Raw genomic sequence first — 25,124 nt, 5'->3', positions numbered from 1 at the left:
AAAGCAGCGGAATTGCCGGCAGCAGTCCGTGACCGTTCTGAGCCAGCGCTGCGTAGAACAGCTGTTAGTTCATAAACCCATAGTTAAAAAATAAAATTGTCCTGGATAACCCTTTTAAATATCTAGTCTGGCTACAGTTTGCTATAGTATAGAGCAATAAACTGTGCTGTACAAACCTTCCCCAGGTCTACCGGTGGAGTCTCTGCCGCTACTCCCATTGCCTGGCATCATCACCTTCACAGATCGGCAATCAGTGAGCTCAGCGGCTCTGAAGGGTCCGTCCCGTCTACACTGGCAGAGGCACTGATCTCACTGATTGGCTGCCAAGCTGATAGTTAGCGCCGCAACCAATACTGTACATCGGCAGCAGTGGTGGAGACTCGTCAGTAGACCAATGGAAGGACAGTACAGTACGATTTTTTTTTTTTATACCAAACTGCAGCCAGGGTAGAAACTTGAATCTAAACAACCCCTTTAAAGGGAACCTGTCACCAATTTGACCTTTTTAAACTGTTAATATGGGCATACAGGTTATAGAATGCTGAAAAAATCCATACCTTTATGTCTCATATCAGATGCTTTGTTGTTGAAATATCATCTTATATAACTTTATGTAAATGAGGTCTTCCAGGCTATGGGGTGGATGCAGCCTGGAAGATAACCCCGCCTCCAGAGATTATTTCATTCAGGAGGGGCGTTACCAGTGTGATGTGTGACGGACGCTCTCTGCTCTCACTGCAGAGCTGTGTGTGATTATAACTGACACTTCTGCAGATTCCTCTCCGCTTCAGACTCCACCTTGCAGGCAGAGAGTGTTGCAACATTGTTGCAATGAAGCAAACAATGTGTTTGAAAGAAGACAAATTTAATTTCTCCTGTTCTGTGTCAGTTACTTGTCTCACACTGGCAACGCCCCTTTTATTTAAATAATATCTGGAGGTGGAGTTATCTTCCAGGCAGCATCCGCCCCATAGCCTGGAAGAAATCATTTACATATAGTTTTAAAAGATGATTTCTCCACAACAAGGCATCTGATATGAGACATAAAGGTATGGGTTTTTTCAGCATCCTATAACCTGTATGACCATATTAACAGTTTAAAAAGGTCAAAGTGGTGACAGATTCCCTTTAATGGCTATTTGACAAATGCTCCACCATACTAAATGCACTTCAGAGAATCATCAAGATCCGCTGCTGGCAGCTACTTTGCAATTGCTACCAATGAAGTCCCAGACGTGCTGGATGCGAGACAAGTCTGGAGAGGCTGCAGGCCATAGTAGTATATTTAGACCATGCAGGCTGCTCACAGTAGTATGAGCAATATGGGGCGTGACACTGTCATATTGAAAATTGGCTACTGGGATACTGTGAGCAGCCTGGGTGCCCTAAACATGCCTCTATGGCCTGCAGCGTCCCCGGACTTGTCTCCCATCAAGCAGATTTGGGACATCATTGGTCTGTGATTGCACAGGGAGCTGCCAGCAAAGGATTTTGATCATTTGCTCAAGTGCATTCATAGCAGGAGATCATTTATCACCCATGAACAGCAGCCGATAAGTGTAAGCGCGGGGAGATATAGCTATATATACATAGCTGCATATACACAGTACAGACCAAAAGTTTGGACACACCTCCTCATTCAAAGAGTTTTCTTTATTTTCATTACTCTAAAAATTGTAGATTCACATTGAAGACATCAAAACTATGAATTAACACATGTGGAATTAAATACTTAAAAAAGTGTGAAACAACTGAAAATATGTCTTATATTCTAGGTTCTTCAAAGTAGCCGCCTTTTGCTTTGATTACTGCTTTGCACACTCTTGGCATTCTCTTGATGAGGTTCAAGAGGTAGTCACCGGAAATGGTTTTCCAACAGTCTTGAAGGAGTTCCCAGAGATGCTTAGCACTTGTTGGCCCTTTTGCCTTCACTCTGCGGTCCAGCTCACCCCAAACCATCTCGATTGGGTTCAGGTCTGGTGACTGTGGAGGCCAGGTCATCTGGTGTAGCACCCCATCACTCTCCTTCTTAGTCAAATAGCCCTTACACAGCCTGGAGGTGTGTTTGGGGTCATTGTCCTGCTGAAAAATAAATAATAATAATAATAATCTTTATTTCTATAGCGCCAACATATTCCGTAGCGCTTTACAATTCAGGAGGATCATATACAAACAAGTAACAGTTATAGAAATACAATATTTAGAGGGGAAAAAAAAATACAACCCTGCTCGTGAGAGCTTACAATCTACAATGAGATGGGGGGAGAGGCAAGGTTCAAGTGCTTATTTACAATGACAATCCAACCATCTCACGGAAATGGGGCTGGATAATGGTTTCCTGGACCAGTGGGCCCGAGCCTTGAGATGCCTTTGGGTGCCATGGAGTTTGATGTGGAGCTATGTTGTGAGAGGTTGTAGAGGGACTATGTGAATCGAATCTGATTAGGGAGTGTGATAGGCCGCCCTAAAAAGATGCGTCTTTAGGGTGCGTCTGAAGCTGAGTAAGTTGTGATTTGTCCTAACTTCTTGGGGTAGAGCGTTCCAGAGGGTTGGTGCAGCTCGGAAGAAGTCTTGGATCCGGGAGTGGGAGGTTCGAATTAGTGTGGATGTTAGTCGAAAGTCGCTTGCAGAGCGTAGAGAACGGGTGGACTGATAGACAGAGAGGAGGGTGGAGATGTAGGGGGGTGCTGCACTGTGGAGAGCTTTGTGGGTGAGAACAAGCAGTTTGAATTGGATCCTATGATATATGGGCAGCCAGTGCAATGACTGGCACAGAGCAGAGGCATCCGAGTAGCGGTTAGCCAGATAGGTGACCCGGGCTGCTGCATTAAGGATTGACTGTAGAGGAGAGAGTCTAGTTAGGGGGAGACCAATTAATAGAGAGTTACAGTAGTCCAAGCGAGAGTGGATCAGGGCCACGGTGAGGGTTTTTGTCGTTTCCATTGTGAGAAAGGGGCGGATTCTAGAGATGTTCTTGAGGTGCAAGCGGCAGGTGCGGGCAAGAGATTGTATGTGGGAGGTGAAGGAAAGATCAGTGTCAAGTATAACCCCCAGGCAGCGGGCTTGCGGCCTAGGACTTATCGTTGTGCCACACACAGAGAGGGAGATGTCAGGTTGAGGAAAGTTGGAAGATGGAGGGAAAAGAAGAAGTTCAGTTTTGGAAAGGTTAAGTTTCAGATAGAGAGCAGACATGACATTGCAAACTGCAGTCAGGCAGTCACTGGTGTTCTGTAGTACAGCGGGGGTGAGCTCAGGGGAGGAGGTGTATAGCTGTGTGTCATCAGCATAAAGATGGTACTGAAAGCCAAATCTGCTGATGGTCTGACCAATTGGGGCAGTGTAGAGGGAGAAAAGAAGAGGGCCAAGGACTGAGCCTTGAGGGACCCCAACAGTGAGAGGAAGAGGAGAAGATGTGGAGCCAGCAAATGATACACTGAATGAGCGGCCAGAAAGATAGGAAGAGAACCAGGAAAGAACAGTGTCCTTTAGGCCGATAGAGTGGAGCATAGAGAGAAGGAGATGGTGGTCAACAGTGTCAAAGGCAGCAGAAAGGTCAAGAAGAATAAGCAGAGAGTGGTCACCGTTACGTTTTGCTGTCAATAGGTCATTGGTCACTTTGACAAGGGCAGTTTCTGTTGAGTGTAAAGGGCGGAAGCCAGACTGTAAAGGATCTAGAAGAGAGTGAGAGGAGAGGTAGCGGGTGAGGCGAGAGTAGACCAGGCGCTCCAAGAGTTTAGAGATGAAGGAGAGATTGGAGACTGGTCTGTAGTTGCTTGTGCAGGACGGATCAAGAGAAGGTTTTTTTAATAATGGAGTAATGATAGAGTGTTTGAGGGAGGAGGGGAAGATACCCGAAGAGAGAGAGAGATTGAAGATTTTAGTTAGGTGAGTGGCGACAACCGGAGAGAGGGACTGGAGTAGAGGTGTGGGGAAGGGATCAGTAGGGCAAGTTGTAGGACGAGAGGAGGATAGGAGCCTGGAGACTTCCTCCTCTGTGACTGGGTCAAATGTGGAAAGTGAGCTGGATGGAATATGGGGAGGGATGGGATTCACAGGGCTTGGTGGCTGGGAGCTGATCTCTTGGCGGATGTTTTCTATTTTCTCTGTGAAATACGAGGCCAGGTCATCAGCATGAAGGGCTGTGACAGGGGTCTGTACTTTGGGACTGAGGAGGGAGTGAAAGGTGTCAAAGAGTTTTTTTGGATTGTTGGCAAGTGAGGAAACAAGGTTGGTGAAGTAGGTCTGTTTGGCGAGGTGAAGGGAATAGTTATAGGTCCTTAACATGAACTTGTAGTGGATGAAGTTTTCTGGTGTGCGGGTTTTCCTCCATAGGCGTTCGGCGCTCCTGGAGCATCGCTGGAGAAATCGAGTTTGTGATGTGAGCCAGGGCTGTTTTACTCTGTGTTTGGTCTTTCTGAGGGTGAGGGGCGCTACTTGGTCTAGCGTAGTCCTGAGTGTGTCATTGTAGTGCTTTACAGCCAGATCAGGACAGGAAAGTGAGGATATAGGGGACAGTGATGTGTGTAAAGAGTCTGAAAGTGTCTGAGAATCGATGGCCTGTAGGTTTCTGAATGTGTGATTGGTGGGAGTGTGCTGGGGCGGACGAGGGTTTGTGAGCTTGAAGGAGAGGATGTTGTGGTCAGAGAGGGGAAGAGGTGAGTTGTCAAAGTGAGAGATTGAGCAGAGGCGGATAAAGACCAGGTCAAGGGTGTTACCATCTTCATGTGTCTCAGAGGATGAGAGCTGTGAGAGGCCAAGGGAGGTGGTGAGAGATAGAAGCTGGGATGCAGAAGGGGAGGAGGGGCTGTTCATGGGGATGTTAAAGTCTCCTAGGATCAGGGTTGGTAACTCTGAGGACATGAAGTGTGACAGCCAGGCTGAAAAGTGGTCAAGGAACTGGGTGGGTGAGCCTGGTGGACGGTATATGACAGCTACTCTGAGGGGAAGGGGATGGAAGAGCCTGATGGTGTGAACCTCAAAGGATGGGAATGAGAGTGATGGAGCTGGGGGGATGACCTGGAAGGTGCACTGTGGGGACAGGAGTAAGCCGACTCCACCACCATGTCTGTTTCCAGGTCTTGGTGAATGGGAAAAGTGTAAGCCACCATGAGAGATGGCAGCAGGGGAAGTAGTATCAGAATCCTGAATCCAGGTTTCAGTTAGGCCTAGTAAGTTAAGAGAGTTATTGAGAAAGAGGTTGTGGATGTAAGGAAGCTTGTTACATACGGACCGTGGATTCCATAGAGCACAATTAAAAGAGGGAAGCGAGGGTGTACAGGGAATGTTAATAATATTATCAGGGTTTCTATGGGAGGTGGGGGAGGGGGTAAAGTTAGCCTGGGGTGGACCGGGATTAGGAGAGATATCACCTGAAAGAAGTAGGAGTAGAAGGAGAAAGGTCAGATGGTTTTTGGACTTGTGGCATGGCTTTTTTTGGAAGTCCCTGGAGCTTGATTGAGTCAGATTATTAAGATAGGGGAAAAGAGCCTGGGAGCTGTACATAGGAGAGGGGAGGAGAGAGGGGCTGATGTGGATGAGTGGTGATGAAGGGGGGACAGGGCGGTGAAAGTGAACAGAAAAAGCATATAGGATGATAGAGAGTGAGATAATAGTTAAGGTTAAAACAGATGGCGTCAAAGAGTAATTTACCTGCAGACTCCTGCCCTGACTAACTGCCATTGAGGTAACTGCCCAGCACTTCGCAATGATGGCACTTAGCAAGAGATGGCATGCATGCAACACCCCGCATGCATGCACCCCTTAAGAAAGACACAAATATATAGGGCTGACTAGAGGGGTAGGTGAGGGGGATTGATGGTCCAACTAAACGCAAACCGGATGGAATAGCATGCCGCTGCAAGATGCTGTGGTAGCCATGCTGGTTCAGTATGCCTTCAATTTTGAATGAATCCCCAACAGTGTCACCAGCAAAGCCCCCCCACACCATCACACCTCCTCCTCCATGCTTCACGGTGGGAACCAGCCATGTAGAGTCCATCCGTTCACCTTTTCTACAAAGACACGGTGGTTGGATCCAAAGATCTCAAATTTGGACTCTTCAGACCAAAGCACAGATTTCCACTGGTCTAATGTCCATTCCTTGTGTTCTTTAGCCCAAACAAGTCTCTTCTGCTTGTTGCCTGTCCTTAGCAGTGGTTTCCTAGCAGCTATTTTACCATGAAGGCTGCTGCACAAAGTCTCCTCTTAACAGTTGTTATAGAGATGAGAAGGTGTGTCCAAACTTTTGGTTTGTACTATATATACACACATATATATATATATATATATATACACACACACACCCATACGCATATATATATATATATATATATATATATAATATATAAACTGAATGTGTGTATGTATGTGTGTGTGTGTGTCCGGGATTGGCATCTGCACCGTCGCAGCTACAGCCACAAAATTTTACACACTCACACGTCTGGACCCCGAGGGCGTCATAGGCTATGTTGTGAGGCGAAAATTTTAACCCCGCGCGTTTCAATTTACCAATCAATTTTGCCCCTTTCTACATAACAGGGAAAAAGTGAAACAAAGAAGGGAATTTTGTTTACTTACCGTAAATTCCTTTTCTTCTAGCTCCTATTGGGAGACCCAGACAATTGGGTGTATAGCTTCTGCCTCCGGAGGCCACACAAAGTATTACACTTTAAAAAGTGTAACCCCTCCCCTCTGCCTATACACCCTCCCGTGCATCACGGGCTCCTCAGTTTTGGTGCAAAAGCAGGAAGGAGAAAACTTATAAATTGGTCTAATGTAAATTCAATCCGAAGGATGTTCGGAGAACTGAAAACATGAACCAAAAGAACAATTCTTCATGAATAACATGTGTACACAAAAAAACAACAGCCCGAAGGGAACAGGGGCGGGTGCTGGGTCTCCCAATAGGAGCTAGAAGAAAAGGAATTTACGGTAAGTAAACAAAATTCCCTTCTTCTTTGTCGCTCCATTGGGAGACCCAGACAATTGGGACGTCCAAAAGCAGTCCCTGGGTGGGTAAAGAATACCTCAATAAAAGATAGCCGAAAACGGCCCCTTCCTACAGGTGGGCAACCGCCGCCTGAAGGACTCGCCTACCTAGACTGGCGCCTGCCGAAGCATAGGTATGCACCTGATAGTGTTTTGTGAAAGTGTTCAGACTAGACCAGGTAGCTGCCTGACACACCTGTTGAGCCGTAGCCCGGTGTCGCAATGCCCAGGACGCCCCCACGGCTCTGGTAGAATGGGCTTTCAGCCCCGAAGGAATCGGAAGCCCCGAAGAACGGTAGGCTTCAAGAATCGGTTCCTTGATCCATCGAGCCAAGGTTGACTTGGAGGCCTGCGAGCCCTTACGCTGGCCAGCGACAAGGACAAAGAGTGCATCTGAACGGCGCAGGGGCGCCGTGCGAGACACGTAGAAACGGAGTGCTCTCACCAGATCCAAAGAGTGCAAATCCTTTTCACATTGGTGAACCGGATGAGGGCAAAATGAAGGTAAGGAGATATCCTGATTGAGATGAAAAGGAGATACCACCTTAGGGAGAAACTCCGGTACAGGACGCAGAACCACCTTATCCTGGTGAAAAACCAGGAAGGGGGCTTTGCATGACAGCGCTGCAAGCTCCGACACTCTTTGGAGCGAGGTAACTGCCACTAGAAATGCCACCTTCTGCGAAAGACGTGATAAAGAGACATCCTTCAGCGGCTCGAAAGGTGGCTTCTGGAGAGCCGTCAGCACCCTGTTAAGGTCCCAGGGTTCCAGCGGGCGCTTGTAAGGTGGAACTATGTGGCAAACTCCCTGCAGGAACGTGCGGACCTGCGGAAGCCTTGCCAGGCGTTTTTGAAAAAATACTGAGAGCGCCGATACTTGTCCCTTGAGAGAGTCCAGTGACAAACCCTTGTCCATTCCGGATTGAAGGAATGAAAGAAAAATGGGTAAGGCAAAAGGCCAGGGAGCAAAACCATTATCAGAGCACCAGGACAAGAAGATCCGCCACGACCTGTGATAGATCTTGGCGGACGATGGTTTCCTGGCCTGTCTCATAGTGGCAATGACATTCTGAGATAACCCTGAAGAGGCTAGGAGCCAGGACTCAATGGCCATACAGTCAGGTTGAGGGCCGCAGAATTCAGATGGAAAAACGGCCCTTGTGACAGCAGGTCTGGGCGGTCTGGAAGCGCCCACGGCTGACCCACCGTGAGATGCCACAGATCCGGGTACCACGACCGCCTCGGCCAATCTGGAGCGACGAGAATGGCGCGACGACAGTCGGATCTGATCTTGCGTAACACTCTGGGCAACATCGCCAGAGGAGGAAACACATAAGGCAGTCGAAACTGCGACCAATCCTGAACTAACGCGTCCGCCGCCAGAGCTCTGTGATCTAGAGACCGTGCCATGAAGGCCGGGACCTTGTTGTTGTGCCGTGACGCCATGAGATCGACGTCCGGCGTTCCCCAGCGTCGACAGATCTCTCGAAACACGTCTGGGTGAAGAGACCATTCCCCCGCATCCATGCCCTGACGACTGAGAAAGTCTGCTTCCCAGTTTTCCATGCCCGGGATGTGAACTGCGGAGATGGTGAAGGCTGTGGCCTCCGCCCACATCAGAATCCGCCGGACTTCCTGGAAGGCTTGACGGCTGCGCGTACCGCCCTGGTGGTTGATGTACGCGACCGCCGTGGCGTTGTCCGACTGTATGCGGATCTGCCTGCCCTCCAGCCACCGATGGAACGCCTTTAGGGCTAGATACACTGCCCTTATCTCCAGAACATTGATCTGCCGGGAGGACTCTATCGGAGTCCAGGTTCCCTGAGCCCTGTGGTGGAGAAACACCGCTCCCCACCCTGACAGGCTCGCGTCCGTCGTGACCACAGCCCAGGTTGGGGGCAGGAAGGATTTTCCCTGCGATAGAGAAGTGGGAAGCAGCCACCACTGAAGAGAGGTTTTGGCTGCAAGGGAAAGAGAGACGTTCCTGTCGAGGGACGTCGACCTCCTGTCCCATTTGCGGAGAATGTCCCATTGGAGTGGGCGCAGATGAAATTGCGCGAAGGGAACTGCCTCCATTGCTGCCACCATCTTCCCCAGGAAGTGCATGAGGCGCCTCAAGGGGTGTGACTGGCCCCGAAGAAGAGATTGCACCCCTGTCTGCAGTGAAAGCTGTTTGTCCAATGGTAGCTTGACTATCGCTGAGAGAGTATGAAACTCCATCCCTAGGTAAGTCAGCGATTGGGTCGGTGTCAACTTGGACTTTGGAAAGTTGATGATCCACCCGAACCGCTGGAGAGTCTCCAGAGTGACGGTCAGGCTGTGTTGACACGCCTCCCGGGAGGGTGCCCTGACTAGGAGATCGTCTAAGTAAGGGATCACCGAGTGGCCCTGAGAGTGTAGGACCGCCACAACAGATGCCATGACCTTGGTGAAGACCCGTGGGGCTGTCGCCAGGCCGAAAGGCAATGCCACGAACTGAAGGTGTTCGTCCCCGATGGCAAAGCGCAGGAAGCGTTGATGCTCGGGTGCGATCGGCACATGGAGATAAGCATCCCTGATGTCGATTGATGCTAGGAAGTCTCCTTGTGACATCGAAGCGATGACAGAGCGGAGAGATTCCATCCGAAACCTTCTGGTGCTCACATGCCTGTTGAGCAGTTTGAGGTCCAGAACGGGACGGAATGATCCGTCCTTCTTTGGCACCACGAACAAGTTGGAGTAGAAGCCGTGACCATGTTCCTGAGGGGGAACGGGAATCACCACTCCTTCTGTCTTCAGAACGCCCACAGCCTGAAAAAGTGCGCCGGCCCGAGCTGGGGGCGGAGATGTTCTGAAGAAACGAGTCGGAGGACGAGAGCTGAACTCTATCCTGTAACCGTGAGACAGAATGTCTCTCACCCATCGGTCTTGGACATGTGGCCACCAGGCGTCGCAAAAGCGGGAGAGCCTGCCACCGACCGAGGATGCGGTTCGGGGATGCCGGGAGTCATGAGGAGGCCGCCTTGGAGGCGGTCTTTTGGGGGCGTGACTTAGACCGCCACGCATAAGAGTTCCTCTGGCCCTTCTGTGGCCTGTTGGACGAGGAGGATTGGGACTTGGCTGAGGGCCGAAAGGACCGAAACCTCGATTGAATTTTTCGTTGCTGAGGTCTCTTCGGTTTGGACTGGGGTAAGGACGAGTCCTTTCCCTTGGATTCCTTAATGATTTCATCCAATCGTCCGCCAAACAATCGGTTGCCAGAAAACGGCAAACCGGTTAAGAATTTCTTGGAAGCAGAGTCTGCCTTCCATTCGCGTAGCCACATGGCCCTGCGGACTGCCACCGAGTTAGCGGATGCCACCGCTGTACGGCTAGCAGAGTCCAGGACGGCGTTCATGGCGTAGGACGAAAAAGCCGACGCCTGAGAAGTCAAAGACACAACTTGTGGAGCAGAGGTACGTGTGACCGCATTAATCTCAGACAGACAAGCTGAGATAGCTTGGAGTGCCCACACGGCTGCAAAGGCCAGGGCAAAAGACGCACCTGTGGCTTCATAGATGGATTTCACCAGGAGCTCTATCTGCCTGTCAGTGGCATCTTTGAGCGATGAGCCATCTGCAACTGACACTACAGATCTAGCCGCCAGCCTAGAGACTGGAGGATCCACCTTGGGACATTGAGCCCAACCCTTAACTACGTCAGAGGGGAAGGGGTAACGTGTGTCATTAAGGCGCTTAGTAAAGCGCTTGTCCGGAAATGCTCTATGTTTCTGGACAGCATCTCTGAAGTTAGAATGATCGAAAAACGCACTCCGTGTACGTTTGGGAAACCTAAACTGGTGTTTCTCCTGCTGTGAAGCCGACTCCTCTATAGGTGGAGTTGGGGGAGAAAGATCTAACACCTGGTTGATGGACGCAATAAGGTCATTTACTATGGCGTCCCCTTCAGGTGTGTCAAGATTGAGAGCAACGTCAGGGTCAGAGCCTTGAGCTGCGACGTCCGCCTCATCCTCCAGAGAGTCCTCAAGCTGAGACCCGGAGCAGCAGGAGGAAGTCGGGGAAGATTCCCAGCGAGCCTGCTTAGCCGGTCTGGGACTGTGGTCCGTGCCGGAGTCCTCCACGTGAGACCTAGGGGCCACCCCGGGAGCACGCTGCGGCGCAGACCGAGAGGGGCCTGGAGGCGATGATCCAACAGTGCCCGGGGCCTGTGTAAGGACCGGTCTGGACTGCAAGGCTTCTAGTAGCCTGGCAGACCATTTGTCCATAGACTGAGCCATGGATTGTGAAAGCGACTCAGAGAGTTTCTCAGCAAAAGCTGCAAACTCTGTCCCTGCCGCCTGGACAGGGGAAGCAGGAGGGTCTGCCTGAGCCGAGGGTCCCCCTAGTGCCCGAGGCTCCGGCTGAGCAAGTGCAACAGGGGCCGAGCATTGCACACAGTGAGGGTAGGTGGAACCTGCAGGTAACATAGCCGCACAAGAGGTACAGGTAGCAAAATAACCCTTTGCCTTAGCGCCCTTGCTCCTTGTGGACGACATGCTGTTGTCTCCCAGGAGAGTGATCACTGAGGGTATATAGCCAAAAGCAGAATAACCCGGCCGAGCAGAGAAAATATATACAAATATATATATATATATATATATATATATATACTGCGGCACATAGGGGGACCAGCACCGGGTGACCGGTGTGGCTTACCGACCGCTCAAAGCGGTGTGTGTGTCCACCAGATTCCCTGCCTAGGTCTCCCAGAGCTGTAATCCGTCCTTCAGAACTCGTTCCTGAAAAACTCCACCGGCAGAATGTGTAAAAAAAAATGGCTGCCGGAGCTCTCAGGGGAGGAGGGAGCCGTGGGCGGCGACTAATAAAGTGTGGGAATCTGGTGCCCCACAGTGATCAGTGAGGGGGGGGAGGAAACCTAAAGTATGCTCCAGCCCTCACTGCCGACGTCAGGTCGACCGTCCCGCCCTTACCCCTGACTGGCAGGCCCGGGGGCGGGAGTTATGGTACTAGGCCGCAATGAAGCCGGGGACTAAATTTAATACCGCGGCCGAAAAACAGGTGCGGTCGGCGCGGAAGTCCCGGTCGTCACAAAACCCAGCCGCAGCTGCGGCGTCTGTGACACCAGCGGTCCATGCACTGTCCCCATGGGGACCCAGAGTACCTTTGGATGCAGGGCCCTGTCCCTGATGATACCAAGTCTCCGGTCCGGCAGATTCCCACAGGGGCTGCGGAGGGAGCCCGGTCCCAGTGAATGGATGACCGGTTAGGATCCCACTTCACTCAGAGCCTCTATGGGGTGGTGAAGGAAAAACGGCATGTGGCTCCAGCCTCTGTACCCGCAATGGGTACCTCAACCTTAACAGCACCGCCGACTCAGTGGGGTGAGAAGGGAGCATGCCGGGGGCCCCGTGGGGGCCCACTTTTCTTCCAACCGATAAAATCAGCAGCTGCTGCTGACTAAAATGGGAGCATGAGTGGATGTGTGCCTCCTTCTACACAAAGCATAAAACTGAGGAGCCCGTGATGCACGGGAGGGTGTATAGGCAGAGGGGAGGGGTTACACTTTTTAAAGTGTAATACTTTGTGTGGCCTCCGGAGGCAGAAGCTATACACCCAATTGTCTGGGTCTCCCAATGGAGCGACAAAGAAAAGTGTATCCGCACCGTCGCATTTACAATCACGAAATTTTGCACCTCATGTGACCCAGGGAACGTCGTAGACTAAGTTTTGACAGGAAAATTTAACCTCGCGCTTTACAGTTACTCTCCAAAAAACATGCCTCCATTAAAGTAAATGGAGCCTGGAACTACAGGTTTTTAGTAGGAGCTCTAATTGGTTGCTATAGGAACAAAAGACATTCATAGTATAAGAATCTTATATGTGAAATAATAAGATGTCGGTGGGGAAACGGATAGAGAGAGACAGAGAGAGAGAGACAGACAGAGAGACAGACAGGGAAAGAGACAGACAGAGACAGACAGACAGACAGGGAAAGAGACAGACAGAGACAGACCTGGAAAGAGACAGACCTGGAAAGAGACAGACCTGGAAAGAGACAGACCTGGAAAGAGACAGATGGGGAAAGAGACAGATGGGGAAAGAGACAGATGTGGAAAGAGATAGACAGACATGCAGACAGGGACAGAGACAGGCAGACAGGGAAGTAGGAGACAGCCAGAGAGACAAAGATAGATGGGGAAAGGCACAGACCTTGATAGAGACAGATGGGGAAAGAGACAGATAAATAGAGACAGACAAGGAAAGAGACAGACAGAGACAGGCAGACATGAAAAGAGACAGACAGGAAAAAACACAGGCAAAGAGACGGGGAGACAGACGGGGAAAGAGACAGACCTAGAAAGAGACAGACCTAGAAAGAGATAGATGGGGAAAGAAACAGAGAGAGACAGACAAAAAAAGAGACAGACAGAGACAGGCAGACGGGGAAAAAGACAGACAGGGAAAGAGACAGACCTAGAAAGAGACAGATGGGGAAAGAAACAGAGAGATAGAGACAGACGGGGAAAGAGACAGACGGGGAAAGAGACAGACGGAGCACATTACTTGGACAATTGAGTTAAATCTGTGTGGAATATCTGTGGTGTTGAAATATATGTTGTGAAATGCTTCTATTAGCTTAGTTTTTGCCTTTTAATAATTACATTTCTATCTATTTGTTTTGTGGTGTTTGTGTGCAGAATACATAGATATATGTGTAATAAACTGCACATCATTCATGATCTCTTTACCTCCAGCAATCTATCCTTTCTAGGCATCACCGAAACATGGCTGACACCATCCAACTCTGCCTCCCCAGCTGCACTATGCTACGGTGGCCTGCACTTCTCCCACACTCCTCGCCCTGGCAATAGACAAGGTGGAGGAGTGGGCCTCCTTCTTTCTAACAACTACAACTTTACCATAATCCCACCTCTACCCTCCCTCGACCTGCCTTCCTTTGAAGTGCACTCTGTCCGAATCTATTCTCCCTCCAACCTCCAAGTGGCTGTCATATACAGACCCCCGGGCGCAACCACTGCCTTCCTCGACCACTTCTCTGCCTGGCTTCTACACTTTCTCTCTGCTGACATTCCCACCATCATCATGGGTGACTTCAACATCCCCACTGACACTCGCCAACAAGCTGCTTCCAAACTCCTCTCCCTTGCTTCGTCTTTTGGCTTAACTCAGTGGTCCACCTCTGCCACCCACAAAGATGGAAACACACTAGACCTCATCTTCACCCGCCTCTGTCCCCTTTCTGACTTCACAACTTCCCCCCTCCCCCTATCTGACCACCATCTTCTGACCTTTTCAGCCCTGTCCTCCTCACCTACCCCCCCTGTCCAGCACCTAGCACATCCCCGCAGAAACCTTGCACACCTCAACATGCACACCCTCGCCGACTCTATCCTCCCACTGTCCTCCATATCGTCCCTCCACGACACAGACAGCGCCACCACTTTCTACAACACCACCCTCACATCAGCCATTGATTCAGTCGCTCCCCTTGTGCATGGCAGAGTGAGACGAATCAATAGACAGCCCTGGCACAACAGCCTCACTAAAAAACTTAGGCAAAGGTCTAGGGCTGCAGAGCGGCGGTGGAAGAAAACGCACTCCCAGGAAGACTTCACCACATTCAAAAATGCAATTCACACATTTCGTTCAGTCCTCACCTCCGCTAAACACGATTACTTCAGAAACCTCATATCCTCTCTAACACACAACCCCAAACAGTTATTCAACACTTTCAACTCCCTCCTTCGCCCACCACTGCCCCCTCCAACCTCCCTCATTTCTGCAGAAGACTTTGCCACCTATTTCCAAGAAAAAATCGACCTAATAAGGCAAGTCTTCTCTGCTCAGCCACCACAACCCCTTCATGTAGCTGACCACTGCCCCTCCCCCATAAACTTCCTCCCCACCATCACCGAAGGAGAGCTTGCACGTCTGCTCTCAAAAGCGCACCTCACCACCTGCGCACTTGACCCCATGCCATCCCACCTCCTTCCCAACCTCACCACCATCCTTATTCCAGCCTTAACCCATCTCTTCAACCTATCTTTAACGACTGGAACCTTCCCCTCTGCCTTTAAACATGCAACAGTCACACCTATCCTAAAGAAACCTTCCCTCGATCCAACCTCTACTACCAGCTACCGCCCCATATCACTACTCCCACTTGCCTCAAAACTCCTGGAACAGCATGTCCATGCTGAACTTTCCTCCCACCTCTCCTCTAACGCTCTCTTTGACAACCTACAGTCCGGCTTCCGTCCACATCACTCCACCGAAACTGCCCTGACTAAAATCACAAATGACTTGCTTACTGCCAAAGCGAACAAGCACTTCTCTATACTCCTACTCCTAGACCTGTCCTCAGCCTTCGATACCGTTGACCACTCCCTCCTATTACAGACCCTCTCTTCCCTTGGTGTCAGAGACCTCGCCCTCTCTTGGATCTCTTCATACCTCTCAAATCGCACTTTTAGTGTCTCCCACTCCCACACAACCTCTTCATCCCACCATCTCTCTGTTGGCGTCCCTCAAGGCTCTGTCCTAGGACCCCTACTTTTCTCTATCTACACATTTGGCCTGGGACAACTCATAAAGTCCCATGGCTTCCAATACCACCTATATGCCGACGACACCCAGATCTACCTCTCTGGCCCAGATGCCACATCTCTGCTGTCCAAAATCCCGAAATGTCTATCTGCTATATCCTCCTTCTTCTCCTCTCGCTTCCTAAAGCTCAATGTGGCCAAAACTGAACTAATCATCTTTCCTCCGTCTCACCTACACTCTCCACCTAATCTATCTATTACAATAAATAACACCACGCTCTCGCCAGTACCCAAAGTTCGCTGCCTCGGAGTGACCTTTGACTCTGCCTTATCCTTCATACCACACATCCAATCCCTCACCACCTCCTGCCGTCTTCAACTCAAAAATATTTCCAGAATCCGCCCTTTCCTCAATTTGCAATCAACTAAAATGCTAGTGCATGCCCTCATAATCTCCCGCCTCGACTACTGTAACATCCTCCTCTGTGGCCTCCCTGCCAACACGCTTGCCCCTCTCCAGTCCATCCTTAACTCTGCTGCCCGACTGATCCACCTCTCTCCTCAATACCACCCCGCTTCTCCTCTCTGCATGTCCCTCCACTGGCTTCCAATCTTCCACCGTATCCAATTCAAACTTCTAACACTGACCTACAAAGCTGTGCATAATCTTTCCCCTCCGTACATCTCCGAACTACTCTCCCACTACACTCCAACACGTCACCTCCGGTCCTCCCAAGATCTCCTCCTCTCCTCCTCTCTCATTCGCTCCTCACACAACCGACTCCAAGACTTCTCCCGAGCATCCCCAGTCTCCTGGAACTCGCTGCCTCAACACGTCAGACTATCCCCTACCCTTGCAAACTTCAAACGGAACCTGAAAACGCACCTGTTCCGAAATGCCTACAATCTACAATGAACTTGCTGCCGCCCGACCACCGTGCGGAGCTGCTGCCCGACCACCGTGCGGAGCTGCCGCCCGACCACCGTGCGGAGCTGCCGCCCGACCACCGTGCGGAGCTGCCGCCCGACCACCGTGCGGAGCTGCCGCCCGACCACCGTGCGGAGCTGCCGCCCGACCACCGTGCGGAGCTGCCGCCTGACCTACACCCCACCTATTGTCTCCTCCCCATAATCCTATAGAATGTAAGCCCGCAAGGGTAGGGCCCTCTTCCCTCTGTACTAGTCTGTCTACTGTAACTTGTATACGTATTTTGTATGTAACCCCCTTCTCATGTACAGCACCATGGAATTAATGGTGCTCTATAAATAAATAATAATAATAATAAATAATAATAATATATACAGTATATATGTGTGCGCGTGTATAAATGAATATGTGTGTATATATCTCTTTCCTGCCCCTCCCGCCCGGGCTCAGCTGTGCTCGGTCCTCGCAGGCCGCACGCTGTGTGCTCGTGTATTTATAGCTCTATCTCTATGCAGCGCTCTGCTCCGCTTTATAACGGTTTGCTATTGTTTTGCGAGGTTTAACAGTCTAGACACTGGACCGTACTATTGTTGCAGCAGTTTAGGGGGTGACATTTTCCTTTAATCCCCAATTACTCGGCTTTCTTCACATTTCCTTACATGAGCTCTGAGCCATTTCATCTGCAGTATTAATTCCTCATCCAGTACTGAGTGAATTCTATTCCTCCAGGATTTAGCTCCCACGGCAATCACGGTGCTGGTTGTCCCCCCCTTTTTCTGAGTGGTAACGCCGGACCGTACCGCTATGTCCCGACGTGGCCCCTGATCACTTGACAATGACAGTCGGGACTGACCAATCAGCGGAAGCCGGTGATGTTCCTTGCGCTGTGATTGGACGATGTGAGTGGTGACGTACACGGATGCGGAAGAGGGGTTGAGTCGGTGTGAAGCTGCGGCGTGCAGACAGATCAGGGGAGAGGTGAGGGCAGGAGTCCCGGGAAGGGGGATGAGGAGGCCGGGGGAAGAGCGGGGTGCTGAGACCCGGGGGAGGGAGCGGAGAAGACTCCGCGGAGGACCCAGGGTGACTTGGGACGTCATTAGGGGCCCCCAGGATCTGATTATGGGACGGAGAATGGAGGAGGTTTTCCGGGAGAGTCAGGAAAGGGCTGAGGGGGGCAGGGATGTGCAGGCGCGGGGCTCACTGGAGACGATCGGGGCACAGCAGGGGGAGAGGGCTCTGACACTGACCAGGAGCCTCACAGACGAGGACAAGTACTGGGGGAAGGGCTGCAGTGATGAGAGCTTCCTCCAGGAGGCGACAAACCAGGGAGGCGAAGGGGAGAGGGGTCCTCAGGGCATGGGCACTGCTGGGTGTGCAGGGGAGAGGGGTCCTCAGGGCATGGGCACTGCTGACTGTGCAGGGGAGAGGGGTCCTCAGGGCATGGGCACTGCTGACTGTGCAGGGGAGAGGGGTCCTCAGGGCATGGGCACCGCAGACTGTGCAGGGGGCATAGGCACTGCTGACTGTGCAGGGGAAAGGGGTCCTCAGGGCATAGGCACTGCTGGTGGTTGTGCAGGGGAAAGGGGTCCTCAGGGCATGCCCACTGCTGGTGGTTGTGCAGGGGAAAGGGGTCCTCAGGGCATGGACACTGCTGGCTGTGCAGGGAAGAGGGGTCCTCAGGGCATGGGCACTGCTGGGTGTGCAGGGGAGAGGGGTCCTCAGGGCATGGGCACTGCTGGGTGTGCAGGGGAGAGGGGTCCTCAGGGCATGGGCACTGCTGGCTGTGCAGGGGAGAGGGGTCCTCAGGGCATGGGCACTGCTGGCTGTGCAGGGAAGAGGGGTCCTCAGGGCATGGGCACTGCTGGGTGTGCAGGGGAGAGGGGTCCTCAGGGCATGGGCACTGCTGGGTGTGCAGGGGAAAGGGGTCCTCAGGGCATGGGCACTGCTGGTGGTTGTGCAGGGGAAAGGGGTCCTCAGGGCATGGGCACTGCTGGTGGTTGTGCAGGGGAAAGGGGTCCTCAGGGCATGGGCACTGCTGGTGGTTGTGCAGGGGAGAGGGGTCCTCAGGGCATGGGCACTGCTGGCTGTGCAGGGAAGAGGGGTCCTCAGGGCATGGGCACTGCTGGGTGTGCAGGGGAGAGGGGTCCTCAGGGCATGGGCACTGCTGGTGGTTGTGCAGGGGAAAGGGGTCCTCGGGGAATGGGCACTGGTGACTGTGCAGGGAAGGGGTGTTCTCAGGGCATGGGCACATGGGGGGACATCCCCAGCAATGTGTATGGGAAGGGTGCCAGTGGACTTGGGCGTGAAGTGTGTGCAATGCAGGAAAGGATGGATGTGCCAGTCTGGGGCAGTCATGATGGTCAAGTGCTGCAGAAACGGAAAAAGAAGAGCAAATCCTCGAAAGAGAAGAAGCGCAGCCAGGGCAATGGTGGCATCACAGATGGTCATCAGCGCATGGAGGAAAGCAGCTTTCAGGACCTATATAGGGGGCAAAGTTTGGAGGATGAGGACGCGCTGCAGGACATCAGTGGGGAGGGCGACATTAGAGACTCTCGATGGGAGTTGAGTAGTAGCAGCACTGAGACAATCGATATTGGGGCATCTCATGTGGACCTGAAAGACCACGGACAGGAGATTAATGGAAATAAAAGATTGACTGGGGTCAGTAATAGCCTAGGAGTGACGAAGGGCGTCAGTGAAGAGTGTCCACAATCCAATGGGAGCTATTGGGACGACTTTAGGACCCCAGGAAATGGGCGTAGTGGGTCCAAAGAGGGTCTTAATATGGAACAGGGTAACTATCATAGTGGAGGACTAGGTAGGTGTGAGAAAGAATGGGACGATGTGATGGAAGAGAGGAATTCCACCCCCATCAATTACTTGTCACCGGCCCATCAGATGGGGACAGCCGGTCACCCCAGTTTGGAAGGATGTGGAACTGGAGAGGAAGGGGGCACCTGGTGTTGGTGCCTTCATCTCTATTTAGGGGGTGCGGAAGGGACTCCACATGTGGAAAGTGATACAGCTGATGAGGAGCAGTCTGGAGAGAGTGGGTACTCAATGAGTAGCACTCTACGGGTAGGGGAGCACTTGGATAAAAGAAATGGGGATGACGGGGCAAACCTAGGGGACATTCCTGAACCTCTTACTAAAAAGGGAGGGAAAATGGGAGAAACTCCTGAACTGCAGGAATGGGTGAACTGGTGGCAAGGGTGGGCTGGTTCTTGTCGTGCCATATCTGGTCGTAGAAGGGGGAAACCCGCGCAGGCTTGGGGGTGTCGAGAACAGGCAAGAGGTGACGGACAGAAGCAACAGGACGTCTGGGTGTTACGAGAATGGGCCAGGAGAGATGAAAGGAAGGGGGCTGGGAATGGGCAAAGAGTTTCGGGCAGTGAGGTGTGGGTACTGCGAGACCAGGAGGAAGAAAAGCCGGACTCCTCGTGGCCCTTAGGAAAGGATGATGTATGGGTTCCCCGAGAACCCAGAAAACATAGAAGTGCATATTTCATGGCGGACAGCACCAAGTGGACTCCTCATAGTGGGGTTTCGGATAGGGGGGACCCTTGAGCCGGCGTATGGGGTATTATACCTCATTCAAGGAGGAGACACTAAACTGTTATGTGTGCGTGTTGTGTGTGTCTGTCCTTAAAGGGGTAGGGGAGGGAACTTTGGGGGGAGGGGGGACTAATTAATTTGTCACCTTTTTGGGGGGGTAATAAGACACTTCTAGGGTGCACTTTGATTCACTGCACTAAGCTGATTTACTGGTGCTGCTTCCCTTTTTCTATACAAGGTGCTACAACCAGGTGCTATGAGGTGCTGTATACTGCATGCTGACCATTTTGTATCCTCTATAAGGGGCTACAAGGAGCCATCCCTATCCAGGGTCCGTACCCCCATAGGACGGGGCACGTCAGGGCTATTAAGATCTTTAAGTGGGCTAGGGAGGGGATACTTTTTGATAAAATAATTTGGTGCTGTTGCCTTTTTTTTTGTGGCAAACATGACTTCTACCTGTTAAACTATGTGAACAGAGCCAGCAATCCAGGTAAGTGTTATTAACAATATAACATTACCGGCCATAACCTACACAGAATCCCCTGCGTGGTGCACCCTCTCATCAATCTCATGAAAGAGAAGACCCCAGTAATCTGTCATGTTCTAGATATTATTCTCTATAGTGGAGGACAGTAATACTGACTTGTCTTGTCACCCTACTATATCAATCACTTTATCCGGCTCCGAGGAATGGGGATCTTGATGTTCCCTTATCTTGTGCCTGTTTGTCCATTCCATTGGAGTCCACAGTTGACCATGTTCCCTTGTCTTCATTACCAATCTCCCTCCCCCATCTTTTATGGTTGTAGGAGTGAGACCCCTATTTACTAACCATTTTTATTTTTATTTTATTCTTACAGAAAATAAAACTGCGTGACTGTTAACTGTTTGGGTGCCCATCTTGCCATCACCATGAACGCTCTGTCGCTCACGCCTCTGTGGTGCCTACTTGTCTTCTTTCTGCTTCCCCCGACCCTTGCTAAAGAGGGAAGTAAGAAGTTACAGATTGGTGTGAAGAAGAGAGTGGAGAATTGCCCTAATAAATCTCGGAAAGGGGATACCCTCAACATGCATTACACAGTGAGTACATTATATTATGGGTTTAGAAGCATGATGGTATTGGATGTTCTATAGAAGGCATCTCCAATATGTTGTGAGCGAAATACTCTACTTCTATACCATTGGAGCTCCAAATTAATAAGATTTGTTTTACAAGCGCTTGGAGAAATCAATACAGTACAGCCAGATATAGTGTACTGAGAGTTTCTGTTTTATTACATCATGTAACCAGCTTATATAGTATCCCAAACAAAGAAATTACCAAATTCCAGGGCCAAAATGGATAACAGAATATAACATGAGTTTGATTTTTGCTATTTCTGTTGCTCTGAATGAATGAAACTTTCTCAATGTAAAGTTTCTCAAAGAACAGCACAAAATAGGGACAGTGTCACGAGTATGTCGCACCCTGCTGAGACCTCTGGGTGATTGGTCATCAAAGTCTCAGCGTTTGGTTGATCCCAGATCCATTTTTGTATTTGCTCATTGTTTATCCTTAGTTGAAGTGTATTTAATTCCATTTGGTGCTTAAGGGAGTAAGGTTTCTTATCTATCCTGCTGAGACTGACTTGTAGTTGTTAGGGGTACTTCTCACATAGCGAGATCGCTGCTGAGGCACGGTTTTTGTGACGCAGCAGTGACCTCATTAGCGATCTCGCTGTGTGTGACACTGAGCAGCGACCTGGGCCCTGCTGTGAAATCGCTGATCATTACACACAGTGCTGGTTCATTTTTTGCTCGTTGCTCTCCTGCTGTGAAGCACACATCGCTGTGTTTGACAGCGAGAGAGCAACGATCTGAATGTGCAGGGAGCAGGGAGCCGGCGTCTGGAAGCTGCGGACACGGGTAACCAAGGTAGACATCGGGTAACCAAGTGAAGCGCTTTGCTTGGTTACCCGATATTTACCTTGGTTACTAGCGTATGCCGCTCTCAGGCTGCCAGTGCTGGCTCCCTGCACAAGTATCCGGAGTACACATCGGGTAACTAAGCGAAGCGCTTTGCTTAGTAACCCGATGTGTAGCCTAGCTACGAGTGCAGGGAGCCAGCGCTAAGCGGTGTGCACTGGTAACCAGGGAAAATATCGGGTAACAAAGCAAAGCATTTTGCTTAGTTACCCAATATTTACCTTCGTTACCAAGCCAGCATCGTTTCCACGAGTCACTGGTGGCTGGTCGCTGGTGAGATCTGCCTGATTGACAGCTCACCAGCGACCATGCAGCGATGCACCAGCGATCCTGACCAGGTCATATCGTGGTCGGAATCGCTGGTACGTCATTTAGTGAGACGGTACCCTTAGTCTCAGATGCTTCCACGCCCTTCCGCTATATAAACTCCTCACTCTCCTATGCTGGCTATAGCTCATTCTATACTGACCATTTTGAAGGAGCCTGTCTCTGGAGAAGCTGTTGTTAATCTCAGCTGCAGCCGTGCACTTCCTCTCTATAAACTTATTCCTCTGCTGGCTCTAGCTTATTCTATAACTAACCACTTTAAAGGAGCCTGTCTCTGGAGAAGCCGAGGTGTTTTTGTTGCAGCTGAGAAGCTTCCTGCTTAAGTAGCTGTGATGAACTATTTGTTGAGTCTTTCCCCTGTTTGTCTTACCTTCCTCATATTGGTGAGACTAGCATTTTGCTGGTCTTCGCACTAATCAGGATGAGTTCTACGCCAGCGAGGGCTTAGGCACGTGTCGGGAAGGACCTGTCTAGGAAGTGCAGGGATCAGCCTCAGGTGAGTGTTAGGAGGTGACCCGACTCCCTTCTCCCTTCTCCCTAGCACCAGGACTTTCCGCTGTATGGTTTCCCTGATGTACATTTTGTGTTGCGTCGCTTACCGGGAGTCCTCTCCGGCATGACAGAGACTGATTCCAGTGCTATCTCTTACGCTGGGCTTTTAGCTGTAGTTTTGATAAGGTCACTGTTCTATCTGCTGCAGCTCTTCTTGCATTTGGCTTTTTTCGCCATTCTTTGCCTCTAAGCCTCACTTTTATACACAGGCTTGCGCACAAACGTCATATGTCCCCCAAGTATCTACAGTGACCAGAGCTTGTCGTCTTTTTATGGATTTTCCCATAATGTCAGTCATTATTCAATGTCTTAAAATCATGACATATTTATATATGTTGTGAAATGCTATCAATTTCTAAAACCGCTCACTTCTCCGGTTATCCTCCCCTGATCTCACACATGTCCGAGGCTTTGGCCTACCTGGTTGCCCATGGTTACGTCCTGTAGTTCTGTCATGACAGGTCGCACATGCTCAGTAGATGCCTGCTCTGCTGTATAGGAATCCTTTTCATACATTGTAGAGAAATGTCGCGTGTGTGACTGCACCGACCTCCCTGCACAGGGTAGACATTGGCCCTGTCCGAGGAGGATCCGCTCTCCTCCTGTCTGCGCTGCTCAGCTGTGTGACAGACAAAGCAGAGAAAGAGCAGAATGGTTTTCCTCATAAAATTTAAGAATATTTCTGTCCATATTTGATATAATGGACGCCTCCTACCTAGAACTACAACAAGGCCTCGGTCTTTGTTGCCCATAGCAACCAATCAGCGCGCAGCTTTCATTTTTTAAACAGCTCTGCTAGAATGAAAGCTGTGTTGTGATTGGTTGCTATAGGCAACACAAACAGGTTTTGGAGCCTGGAGATTACATAAAGGGGCAATACATACAGAATTAGAGGACAGAGAACTAGAAACCTTTACACAGGGTGCTCGGGACAGACGAGAATGACATTTTGGCTTGCAATGACTAGAAGCGAGCGGCTACAGGGAAGCTATACATTTTGTTTTTTTCCCCAAGTAGCTGCTGCTCCATATGCCGGCTAAATGGGATATAAACTGTTTACATGGAGGTTATTACTATATTCTTAGGCAAATGGCATCTCTGGAGGTGACATGTTCTCTTTCATGTTATCTGGAGAAGCAGCAGGTGCTTGTGGGAAATGTAGTTCACAGTGGTCACATGGGTAGCACTGAAGGACCGCCCACTTGACTATGAGCACATACATAAAATTATGGAGGAGCAAGAGCCAGAAAAAATGCTTTGGCTGTGTTCACACAATGTTTTCACGTGCGTTCCGTGGCTCAGTCAGGGCTTATGTCTGAAGCCCCCCACAAATCGGGATTGGTGCGTACACATTGGCGAGGCCATTGACTACAATGATGCATCATTTTCTACAAGGAGTTGGGATAAGCCCTTTAAGAAAGAATTCCTGCAGTATTTCTCCTTACGACTATAAAGTGGGCACTACACGGCTTATTTGCTGACAAAATCTTAATTTTTCTTTGTAAATTATGCCTTCTATTCCCTGTATAACAATAGCCACTTTAATACTCTCCACCTTAGGCCCCCTTCACACATCCATGTCTCTGGTATATGTGACATCAGTGTTCACAAGGACCGGAGACATGGACACACATAAACCCATTAAAATCAATGGGCTTGGTCACACATCCGTGCTTTCACATGGATCGTGGGGAGCACACGCGTGACCGTGTGCTTCACACAGCGACGTGTCCATTTTCTGCTGCCAGTACAAGTTTCACACAAGACCGCACACTGATGTGATCCGTGTGACACATACCAGAGAAAACGTGTGCATTAAAATAAAGAAGTTGTATACCTACCTGTCTCCGGCGCTGCTGTCTCTATCTCTTACCTCTGCTGTTGCTTCCAGGGCCGCTCATTATGCTCATGAATATACACTGCTTTCACCACAGACTCGGGAGTAACAGCAGCGCCGGGGACAGGTAAGTATACCAGCTCATGCTGTCCGTGTGCTATCCGGATGTCATACACACATGTACATACACACCTATACATACATACATACATACATACATACATACATACATACATACATACATACATACATACAGATATATACACATTTATACACACATATATACATACATACACATACAGACATTTACATAAATACATACACACACATATACACATACAGACATACAGTGCCTACAAGTAGTCTTCAACCCCCTGCAGATTTAGCAGGTTTGATAAGATGCAAATAAGTTAGAGCCTGCAAAC

General features: G+C 50.3%; 2 protein-coding genes across 3 annotated transcripts in view; one reads left to right on the top strand and one right to left on the bottom strand.

Moving 5' to 3' along the window:
* Nucleotides 1-25,124, bottom strand: part of DNAJC4 (DnaJ heat shock protein family (Hsp40) member C4) — a 352,301-nt gene that overhangs the window by 72,669 nt on the left and 254,508 nt on the right. The window lies entirely within an intron of this gene.
* Nucleotides 17,355-25,124, top strand: part of FKBP2 (FKBP prolyl isomerase 2) — a 66,516-nt gene continuing 58,746 nt past the window's right edge. The window contains exons 1-2 of one of the 2 annotated variants that reach the window (XM_075325927.1): nucleotides 17,355-17,438; nucleotides 20,879-21,098. In XM_075325927.1, coding sequence (XP_075182042.1) covers nucleotides 20,931-21,098 — 168 coding nt within the window. In that variant the 5' untranslated portion in view covers nucleotides 17,355-17,438; nucleotides 20,879-20,930. Of the gene's footprint in view, nucleotides 17,439-20,405; nucleotides 20,509-20,878; nucleotides 21,099-25,124 lie in introns of those variants that run through there. The other variant, XM_075325928.1, reaches the window with a different exon arrangement.

The sequence above is a fragment of the Anomaloglossus baeobatrachus genome, chromosome 10 (assembly GCF_048569485.1).
Source record: "Anomaloglossus baeobatrachus isolate aAnoBae1 chromosome 10, aAnoBae1.hap1, whole genome shotgun sequence".
In the NCBI taxonomy this organism is placed as follows: Eukaryota; Metazoa; Chordata; class Amphibia; order Anura; family Aromobatidae; genus Anomaloglossus; species Anomaloglossus baeobatrachus.
The sequence above is the reverse complement of the archived record's forward strand: the minus strand, read 5'-3'. Positions and strand labels throughout refer to the sequence as shown.